The 13,825-nt window shown below is 37.3% G+C and overlaps 1 protein-coding gene across 2 annotated transcripts in view; it reads right to left on the minus strand.

Annotated features, from left to right (window-relative positions):
- SLC39A12 (solute carrier family 39 member 12) overlaps window positions 1–13,825 on the minus strand; it is a 90,521-nt gene that overhangs the window by 18,135 nt on the left and 58,561 nt on the right. The window contains exon 8 of one of the 2 annotated variants that reach the window (XM_088478642.1): window positions 13,106–13,213. The exons of the other annotated variant lie outside the window; for it this stretch is intronic. Within the exon in view, the coding sequence (XP_088334768.1) occupies window positions 13,106–13,213 (108 nt within the window). The remainder of the gene's footprint in view (window positions 1–13,105; window positions 13,214–13,825) is intronic. 2 annotated transcript variants of the gene reach the window in all.

Consider the following 13,825-nt stretch of genomic DNA (forward strand, 5'->3'; position numbering starts at 1 on the left):
TACACTACAATGGCACTATGATAGGGCACACATAGAATTATATGATGCAATGGCACTATGATAGGGCACACAGAATAATATACTGCAATGGCACTATGATAGGGCACACATAGAATTATATACTGCAATGGTACTATGATAGGGCACACATAGAATTATATACTGCAATGGCACTATGATAGGGCACACATAGAATAATATACTGCAATGGCACTATGATAGGGCACACATAGAATAATATACTGCAATGGCACTATGATAGGGCACACACAGAATAATATACTGCAATGGCACTATGATAGGGCACACATAGAATTATATACTGTAATGGCACTATGATAGGGCACACATAGAATTATATGATGCAATGGCACTATGATAGGGCACACAGAATAATATACTGCAATGGCACTATGATAGGGCACACATAGAATTATATACTGCAATGGCACTATGATAGGGCACACATAGAATAATACACTACAATGGCACTATGATAGGGCACACATAGAATTATATGATGCAATGGCACTATGATAGGGCACACAGAATAATATACTGCAATGGCACTATGATAGGGCACACATAGAATTATATACTGCAATGGTACTATGATAGGGCACACATAGAATTATATACTGCAATGGCACTATGATAGGGCACACATAGAATAATATACTGCAATGGCACTATGATAGGGCACACATAGAATAATATACTGCAATGGCACTATGATAGGGCACACACAGAATAATATACTGCAATGGCACTATGATAGGGCACACATAGAATTATATACTGTAATGGCACTATGATAGGGCACACATAGAATTATATGATGCAATGGCACTATGATAGGGCACACAGAATAATATACTGCAATGGCACTATGATAGGGCACACATAGAATTATATACTGTAATGGCACTATGATAGGGCACACAGAATAATATACTGCAATGGCACTATGATAGGGCACACATAGAATAAAATACTGCAATGGCACTATGATAGGACCCACATAGAATTATATACTGCAATGCCACTATGATAGGGCACACATAGAATTATATACTGCAATGGCACTATGATAGGGCACACATAGAATTATATACTGCAATGGCAGTATGATAGGGCACACATAGAATAATACACTGCAATGGCACTATGATAGGGCACACATAGAATAATGTGCTGCAATGGCACTATGATAGGGCATACATAGAATTATATTCTGCCATGGCACTATGATAGAGCACACATAGAATAATATACTGCAATGGTACTATGATAGGGCACACATAGAATTATATACTGCAATGGCACTATGATAGGGCACACATAGCATTATATACTGCAATGGCACTATGATAGGGCACATTGTAGAATAATATACTGCCATGGCACTATGATAGGGCATGCATAGAATAATATACTGCAATGGCACTATGATAGGGCACACATATAATAATGTACTGCAATGGCACTATGATAGAGCACACATAGAATTATATACTGCAATGGCACTATGATAGGGCACATTGTAGAATAATATACTGCCATGGCACTATGATAGGGCATGCATAGAATAATATACTGCAATGGCACTATGATAGGGCACACATATAATAATGTACTGCAATGGCACTATGATAGGGCACACATAGAATAATATACTGCAATGGCACTATGATAGAGCACACATAGAATTATATACTGCAATGGCACTATGATAGGGCACACATAGAATAAAATACTGCAATGGCACTATGATAGGACCCACATAGAATTATATACTGCAATGGCACTATGATAGGGCACACATAGAATAATACACTACAATGGCACTATGATAGGGCACACATAGAATTATATGATGCAATGGCACTATGATAGGGCACACAGAATAATATACTGCAATGGCACTATGATAGGGCACACATAGAATTATATACTGCAATGGTACTATGATAGGGCACACATAGAATTATATACTGCAATGGCACTATGATAGGGCACACATAGAATAATATACTGCAATGGCACTATGATAGGGCACACATAGAATAATATACTGCAATGGCACTATGATAGGGCACACACAGAATTATATGATGCAATGGCACTATGATAGGGCACACAGAATAATATACTGCAATGGCACTATGATAGGGCACACATAGAATAATATACTGCAATGGCACTATGATAGGGCACACATAGAATTATATACTGTAATGGCACTATGATAGGGCACACATAGAATTATATGATGCAATGGCACTATGATAGGGCACACAGAATAATATACTGCAATGGCACTATGATAGGGCACACATAGAATTATATACTGCAATGGTACTATGATAGGGCACACATAGAATAATATACTGCAATGGCACTATGATAGGGCACACATAGAATAATATACTGCAATGGCACTATGATAGGGCACACACAGAATAATATACTGCAATGGCACTATGATAGGGCACACATAGAATTATATACTGTAATGGCACTATGATAGGGCACACATAGAATTATATGATGCAATGGCACTATGATAGGGCACACAGAATAATATACTGCAATGGCACTATGATAGGGCACACATAGAATTATATACTGCAATGGCACTATGATAGGGCACACAGAATAATATACTGCAATGGCACTATGATAGGGCACACATAGAATAAAATACTGCAATGGCACTATGATAGGACCCACATAGAATTATATACTGCAATGGCACTATGATAGGGCACACATAGAATAATACACTACAATGGCACTATGATAGGGCACACATAGAATTATATGATGCAATGGCACTATGATAGGGCACACAGAATAATATACTGCAATGGCACTATGATAGGGCACACATAGAATTATATACTGCAATGGTACTATGATAGGGCACACATAGAATTATATGATGCAATGGCACTATGATAGGGCACACATAGAATTATATACTGCAATGGCACTATGATAGGGCACACATAGAATTATATACTGCAATGGCAGTATGATAGGGCACACATAGAATAATACACTGCAATGGCACTATGATAGGGCACACATAGAATAATGTGCTGCAATGGCACTATGATAGGGCATACATAGAATTATATTCTGCCATGGCACTATGATAGAGCACACATAGAATAATATACTGCAATGGTACTATGATAGGGCACACATAGAATTATATACTGCAATGGCACTATGATAGGGCACACATAGCATTATATACTGCAATGGCACTATGATAGGGCACATTGTAGAATAATATACTGCCATGGCACTATGATAGGGCATGCATAGAATAATATACTGCAATGGCACTATGATAGGGCACACATATAATAATGTACTGCAATGGCACTATGATAGAGCACACATAGAATTATATACTGCAATGGCACTATGATAGGGCACATTGTAGAATAATATACTGCCATGGCACTATGATAGGGCATGCATAGAATAATATACTGCAATGGCACTATGATAGGGCACACATATAATAATGTACTGCAATGGCACTATGATAGGGCACACATAGAATAATATACTGCAATGGCACTATGATAGAGCACACATAGAATTATATACTGCAATGGCACTATGATAGGGCACACATAGAATAAAATACTGCAATGGCACTATGATAGGACCCACATAGAATTATATACTGCAATGGCACTATGATAGGGCACACATAGAATAATACACTACAATGGCACTATGATAGGGCACACATAGAATTATATGATGCAATGGCACTATGATAGGGCACACAGAATAATATACTGCAATGGCACTATGATAGGGCACACATAGAATTATATACTGCAATGGTACTATGATAGGGCACACATAGAATTATATACTGCAATGGCACTATGATAGGGCACACATAGAATAATATACTGCAATGGCACTATGATAGGGCACACATAGAATAATATACTGCAATGGCACTATGATAGGGCACACACAGAATTATATGATGCAATGGCACTATGATAGGGCACACAGAATAATATACTGCAATGGCACTATGATAGGGCACACATAGAATAATATACTGCAATGGCACTATGATAGGGCACACATAGAATTATATACTGTAATGGCACTATGATAGGGCACACATAGAATTATATGATGCAATGGCACTATGATAGGGCACACAGAATAATATACTGCAATGGCACTATGATAGGGCACACATAGAATTATATACTGCAATGGTACTATGATAGGGCACACATAGAATAATATACTGCAATGGCACTATGATAGGGCACACATAGAATAATATACTGCAATGGCACTATGATAGGGCACACACAGAATAATATACTGCAATGGCACTATGATAGGGCACACATAGAATTATATACTGTAATGGCACTATGATAGGGCACACATAGAATTATATGATGCAATGGCACTATGATAGGGCACACAGAATAATATACTGCAATGGCACTATGATAGGGCACACATAGAATTATATACTGCAATGGCACTATGATAGGGCACACAGAATAATATACTGCAATGGCACTATGATAGGGCACACATAGAATAAAATACTGCAATGGCACTATGATAGGACCCACATAGAATTATATACTGCAATGGCACTATGATAGGGCACACATAGAATAATACACTACAATGGCACTATGATAGGGCACACATAGAATTATATGATGCAATGGCACTATGATAGGGCACACAGAATAATATACTGCAATGGCACTATGATAGGGCACACATAGAATTATATACTGCAATGGTACTATGATAGGGCACACATAGAATTATATACTGCAATGGCACTATGATAGGGCACACATAGAATAATATACTGCAATGGCACTATGATAGGGCACACATAGAATAATATACTGCAATGGCACTATGATAGGGCACACACAGAATAATATACTGCAATGGCACTATGATAGGGCACACATAGAATTATATACTGTAATGGCACTATGATAGGGCACACATAGAATTATATGATGCAATGGCACTATGATAGGGCACACAGAATAATATACTGCAATGGCACTATGATAGGGCACACATAGAATTATATACTGCAATGGCACTATGATAGGGCACACATAGAATAATACACTACAATGGCACTATGATAGGGCACACATAGAATTATATGATGCAATGGCACTATGATAGAGCACACAGAATAATATACTGCAATGGCACTATGATAGGGCACACATAGAATTATATACTGCAATGGTACTATGATAGGGCACACATAGAATTATATACTGCAATGGCACTATGATAGGGCACACATAGAATAATATACTGCAATGGCACTATGATAGGGCACACATAGAATAATATACTGCAATGGCACTATGATAGGGCACACACAGAATAATATACTGCAATGGCACTATGATAGGGCACACATAGAATTATATACTGTAATGGCACTATGATAGGGCACACATAGAATTATATGATGCAATGGCACTATGATAGGGCACACAGAATAATATACTGCAATGGCACTATGATAGGGCACACATAGAATTATATACTGTAATGGCACTATGATAGGGCACACAGAATAATATACTGCAATGGCACTATGATAGGGCACACATAGAATAAAATACTGCAATGGCACTATGATAGGACCCACATAGAATTATATACTGCAATGCCACTATGATAGGGCACACATAGAATAATACACTACAATGGCACTATGATAGGGCACACATAGAATTATATGATGCAATGGCACTATGATAGGGCACACAGAATAATATACTGCAATGGCACTATGATAGGGCACACATAGAATTATATACTGCAATGGTACTATGATAGGGCACACATAGAATTATATACTGCAATGGCACTATGATAGGGCACACATAGAATAATATACTGCAATGGCACTATGATAGGGCACACATAGAATAATATACTGCAATGGCACTATGATAGGGCACACATAGCATTATATACTGCAATGGCACTATGATAGGGCACATTGTAGAATAATATACTGCCATGGCACTATGATAGGGCATGCATAGAATAATATACTGCAATGGCACTATGATAGGGCACACATATAATAATGTACTGCAATGGCACTATGATAGGGCACACATATAATAATATACTGCAATGGCACTATGATAGAGCACACATAGAATTATATACTGCAATGGCACTATGATAGGGCACACATAGAATAAAATACTGCAATGGCACTATGATAGGACCCACATAGAATTATATACTGCAATGGCACTATGATAGGGCACACATAGAATAATACACTACAATGGCACTATGATAGGGCACACATAGAATTATATGATGCAATGGCACTATGATAGGGCACACAGAATAATATACTGCAATGGCACTATGATAGGGCACACATAGAATTATATACTGCAATGGTACTATGATAGGGCACACATAGAATTATATACTGCAATGGCACTATGATAGGGCACACATAGAATAATATACTGCAATGGCACTATGATAGGGCACACATAGAATAATATACTGCAATGGCACTATGATAGGGCACACACAGAATAATATACTGCAATGGCACTATGATAGGGCACACATAGAATTATATACTGTAATGGCACTATGATAGGGCACACATAGAATTATATGATGCAATGGCACTATGATAGGGCACACAGAATAATATACTGCAATGGCACTATGATAGGGCACACATAGAATTATATACTGCAATGGCACTATGATAGGGCACACATAGAATAATACACTACAATGGCACTATGATAGGGCACACATAGAATTATATGATGCAATGGCACTATGATAGAGCACACAGAATAATATACTGCAATGGCACTATGATAGGGCACACATAGAATTATATACTGCAATGGTACTATGATAGGGCACACATAGAATTATATACTGCAATGGCACTATGATAGGGCACACATAGAATAATATACTGCAATGGCACTATGATAGGGCACACATAGAATAATATACTGCAATGGCACTATGATAGGGCACACACAGAATAATATACTGCAATGGCACTATGATAGGGCACACATAGAATTATATACTGTAATGGCACTATGATAGGGCACACATAGAATTATATGATGCAATGGCACTATGATAGGGCACACAGAATAATATACTGCAATGGCACTATGATAGGGCACACATAGAATTATATACTGTAATGGCACTATGATAGGGCACACAGAATAATATACTGCAATGGCACTATGATAGGGCACACATAGAATAAAATACTGCAATGGCACTATGATAGGACCCACATAGAATTATATACTGCAATGCCACTATGATAGGGCACACATAGAATAATACACTACAATGGCACTATGATAGGGCACACATAGAATTATATGATGCAATGGCACTATGATAGGGCACACAGAATAATATACTGCAATGGCACTATGATAGGGCACACATAGAATTATATACTGCAATGGTACTATGATAGGGCACACATAGAATTATATACTGCAATGGCACTATGATAGGGCACACATAGAATAATATACTGCAATGGCACTATGATAGGGCACACATAGAATAATATACTGCAATGGCACTATGATAGGGCACACATAGCATTATATACTGCAATGGCACTATGATAGGGCACATTGTAGAATAATATACTGCCATGGCACTATGATAGGGCATGCATAGAATAATATACTGCAATGGCACTATGATAGGGCACACATATAATAATGTACTGCAATGGCACTATGATAGGGCACACATATAATAATATACTGCAATGGCACTATGATAGAGCACACATAGAATTATATACTGCAATGGCACTATGATAGGGCACACATAGAATAAAATACTGCAATGGCACTATGATAGGACCCACATAGAATTATATACTGCAATGGCACTATGATAGGGCACACATAGAATAATACACTACAATGGCACTATGATAGGGCACACATAGAATTATATGATGCAATGGCACTATGATAGGGCACACAGAATAATATACTGCAATGGCACTATGATAGGGCACACATAGAATTATATACTGCAATGGTACTATGATAGGGCACACATAGAATTATATACTGCAATGGCACTATGATAGGGCACACATAGAATAATATACTGCAATGGCACTATGATAGGGCACACATAGAATAATATACTGCAATGGCACTATGATAGGGCACACACAGAATAATATACTGCAATGGCACTATGATAGGGCACACATAGAATTATATACTGTAATGGCACTATGATAGGGCACACATAGAATTATATGATGCAATGGCACTATGATAGGGCACACAGAATAATATACTGCAATGGCACTATGATAGGGCACACATAGAATTATATACTGCAATGGTACTATGATAGGGCACACATAGAATAATATACTGCAATGGCACTATGATAGGGCACACATAGAATAATATACTGCAATGGCACTATGATAGGGCACACACAGAATAATATACTGCAATGGCACTATGATAGGGCACACATAGAATTATATACTGTAATGGCACTATGATAGGGCACACATAGAATTATATGATGCAATGGCACTATGATAGGGCACACAGAATAATATACTGCAATGGCACTATGATAGGGCACACATAGAATTATATACTGCAATGGCACTATGATAGGGCACACAGAATAATATACTGCAATGGCACTATGATAGGGCACACATAGAATAAAATACTGCAATGGCACTATGATAGGACCCACATAGAATTATATACTGCAATGGCACTATGATAGGGCACACATAGAATAATACACTACAATGGCACTATGATAGGGCACACATAGAATTATATGATGCAATGGCACTATGATAGGGCACACAGAATAATATACTGCAATGGCACTATGATAGGGCACACATAGAATTATATACTGCAATGGTACTATGATAGGGCACACATAGAATAATATACTGCAATGGCACTATGATAGGGCACACACAGAATAATATACTGCAATGGCACTATGATAGGGCACACATAGAATTATATACTGTAATGGCACTATGATAGGGCACACATAGAATTATATGATGCAATGGCACTATGATAGGGCACACAGAATAATATACTGCAATGGCACTATGATAGGGCACACATAGAATTATATACTGCAATGGTACTATGATAGGGCACACATAGAATAATATACTGCAATGGCACTATTATAGGGCACACATAGAATAATATACTGCAATGGCACTATGATAGGGCACACACAGAATAATATACTGCAATGGCACTATGATAGGGCACACATAGAATTATATACTGTAATGGCACTATGATAGGGCACACATAGAATTATATGATGCAATGGCACTATGATAGGGCACACAGAATAATATACTGCAATGGCACTATGATAGGGCACACATAGAATTATATACTGCAATGGCACTATGATAGGGCACACAGAATAATATACTGCAATGGCACTATGATAGGGCACACATAGAATAAAATACTGCAATGGCACTATGATAGGACCCACATAGAATTATATACTGCAATGGCACTATGATAGGGCACACATAGAATAATACACTACAATGGCACTATGATAGGGCACACATAGAATTATATGATGCAATGGCACTATGATAGGGCACACAGAATAATATACTGCAATGGCACTATGATAGGGCACACATAGAATTATATACTGCAATGGTACTATGATAGGGCACACATAGAATTATATACTGCAATGGCACTATGATAGGGCACACATAGAATAATATACTGCAATGGCACTATGATAGGGCACACATAGAATAATATACTGCAATGGCACTATGATAGGGCACACACAGAATAATATACTGCAATGGCACTATGATAGGGCACACATAGAATTATATACTGTAATGGCACTATGATAGGGCACACATAGAATTATATGATGCAATGGCACTATGATAGGGCACACAGAATAATATACTGCAATGGCACTATGATAGGGCACACATAGAATTATATACTGCAATGGCACTATGATAGGGCACACATAGAATAATACACTACAATGGCACTATGATAGGGCACACATAGAATTATATGATGCAATGGCACTATGATAGAGCACACAGAATAATATACTGCAATGGCACTATGATAGGGCACACATAGAATTATATACTGCAATGGTACTATGATAGGGCACACATAGAATTATATACTGCAATGGCACTATGATAGGGCACACATAGAATAATATACTGCAATGGCACTATGATAGGGCACACATAGAATAATATACTGCAATGGCACTATGATAGGGCACACACAGAATAATATACTGCAATGGCACTATGATAGGGCACACATAGAATTATATACTGTAATGGCACTATGATAGGGCACACATAGAATTATATGATGCAATGGCACTATGATAGGGCACACAGAATAATATACTGCAATGGCACTATGATAGGGCACACATAGAATTATATACTGTAATGGCACTATGATAGGGCACACAGAATAATATACTGCAATGGCACTATGATAGGGCACACATAGAATAAAATACTGCAATGGCACTATGGTAGGACCCACATAGAATTATATACTGCAATGCCACTATGATAGGGCACACATAGAATAATACACTACAATGGCACTATGATAGGGCACACATAGAATTATATGATGCAATGGCACTATGATAGGGCACACAGAATAATATACTGCAATGGCACTATGATAGGGCACACATAGAATTATATACTGCAATGGTACTATGATAGGGCACACATAGAATTATATACTGCAATGGCACTATGATAGGGCACACATAGAATAATATACTGCAATGGCACTATGATAGGGCACACATAGAATAAAATACTGCAATGGCACTATGATAGGACCCACATAGAATTATATACTGCAATGGCACTATGATAGGGCACACATAGAATAATACACTACAATGGCACTATGATAGGGCACACATAGAATTATATGATGCAATGGCACTATGATAGGGCACACAGAATAATATACTGCAATGGCACTATGATAGGGCACACATAGAATTATATACTGCAATGGTACTATGATAGGGCACACATAGAATTATATACTGCAATGGCACTATGATAGGGCACACATAGAATAATATACTGCAATGGCACTATGATAGGGCACACATAGAATAATATACTGCAATGGCACTATGATAGGGCACACACAGAATAATATACTGCAATGGCACTATGATAGGGCACACATAGAATTATATACTGTAATGGCACTATGATAGGGCACACATAGAATTATATGATGCAATGGCACTATGATAGGGCACACAGAATAATATACTGCAATGGCACTATGATAGGGCACACATAGAATTATATACTGTAATGGCACTATGATAGGGCACACAGAATAATATACTGCAATGGCACTATGATAGGGCACACATAGAATAAAATACTGCAATGGCACTATGATAGGACCCACATAGAATTATATACTGCAATGGCTCTATGATAGGGCACACATAGAATAATACACTACAATGGCACTTAGATAGGGCACACATAGAATTATATGATGCAATGGCACTATGATAGGGCACACATAGAATTATATACTGCAATGGTACTATGATAGGGCACACATAGAATTATATACTGCAATGGCACTATGATAGGGCACACATAGAATAATATACTGCAATGGCACTATGATAGGGCACACATAGAATAATATACTGCAATGGCACTATGATAGGGCACATAGAATAATATACTGCAATGGCACTATGATAGGGCACACATAGAATAATATACTGCAATGGCACTATGATAGGGCACACACAGAATAATATACTGCAATGGCACTATGATAGGGCACACATAGAATTATATACTGTAATGGCACTATGATAGGGCACACATAGAATTATATACTGTAATGGCACTATGATAGGGCACACATAGAATAATACACTACAATGGCACTATGATAGGGCACACATAGAATTATATGATGCAATGGCACTATGATAGGGCACACAGAATAATATACTGCAATGGCACTATGATAGGGCACACATAGAATTATATACTGCAATGGTACTATGATAGGGCACACATAGAATAATATACTGCAATGGCACTATGATAGGGCACACATAGAATAATATACTGCAATGGCACTATGATAGGGCACACATAGAATAATATACTGCAATGGCACTATGATAATAGGTAGTATTATTATTATTTTTTTAATTATTATTATTATTATTATTATTATTATTATTATTATTATTATTATTATTAATAAAGAGGAACCCAGTAATTGATTTTAATACATATGAAATGTTGAGTATTACTGAGAAGGATAATAGTGAAATAACTGGTGTGTATAAACAGTGAAATATGTCCACCATACTCTCTTTCACCCCTGTGTAGTAGGATGCCATGTTGGGTAAGAGGTGCTGATCTAACTGAGCTATCAGAGAGTGGCATAAATACTCTGTGCTGGTTGGTGGATTCATACAAAGGGCCACAGGACTGTAACTAGGGGAGTGTGAGCAGTGCCGTCCCCCAGATCGCAGGGCCCATCACTAGCACCTGCATGTGGCTGGAACAGTGTCTCATCGGCCTTGTACATAGTAACACAGTGTCAGGAAATTTTAACTCTATAGTTTAACTTATAATGCGCTCATCATATACATTTTTAAATGGAGCTTGTGAAACAACAAAGTGATTACTTCTGCTGCGTAAAGATTAGGCATGTAATAATTATAATAATGATTTGTACATATAATAGTTAAAATAAACCCAGAGTATTCCAAAACCAAGATAAAAAAACCCTCACACAAATACTTTCTACTGTTCAGTTATAATATAAGTAACAATAATAACCAACGTCTTCCTCCCACTGTCACAGTAACAATGTTTAGTGATCTGACTATAGCAATGACTTACCAGCTGAATGGTGGAAGTAGATTTAGCTTTTCTTGACTGATCATTCAAATGGGAGTCCAGCGGCGGGTCATGGGAATGTGTCAGGTGCCCGTTCACTAATGACAGACCCTGCTCAACACATTATTGAATAAGTTTACACTGAACACGTACTACCAAAGTACCCAAAATTATCTAACAGTAGGTAAGATCAGTTATGACAGCAATACATATACTGTACATACAGTTACATATATACACGTGCAGTATAGATATATATATATGTGTGTGTATATACTGTATATAAATTTATGATATATACAGGGGTGTAAAAATTATTAGACTCAACGCGAGTCTTTTACATGTCGTCGTTTTCCTGGCTTACTGGCCACAAACTTAGGCCAGTATTCAATTATCCGCTATAAAAATTATTGTTGTTGCGTGTTAATTTAACGGGCATGCCAGTAATTGCACTCAATGTGTGTATGCGCACTCACGTTTATTGCGCAATTCCATTACAAAATGCTTATTCCGGCATTTGTGCGGTAATTCTTGCTGGTAATACCCGCATTAAGTGTGGGTGAAAATGGGGAAATCAGTCTGTATCCCCCCAAAATGCCAACTAATATTGGATCACAGTATAGAATTCTGTGAGAGGCCAAAAGCAAAGTATTTGGGGTTCTTAAAATGTGTCAAATGGTTGTTATAGGCATTTTACAAAAACAGTGCAAAAATGATATAAAA

This window comes from Taudactylus pleione, unplaced genomic scaffold (genome assembly GCF_031769625.1).
Source record: "Taudactylus pleione unplaced genomic scaffold, aTauple2 ptg000216l, whole genome shotgun sequence".
Lineage (NCBI taxonomy): Eukaryota > Metazoa > Chordata > Amphibia > Anura > Myobatrachidae > Taudactylus > Taudactylus pleione.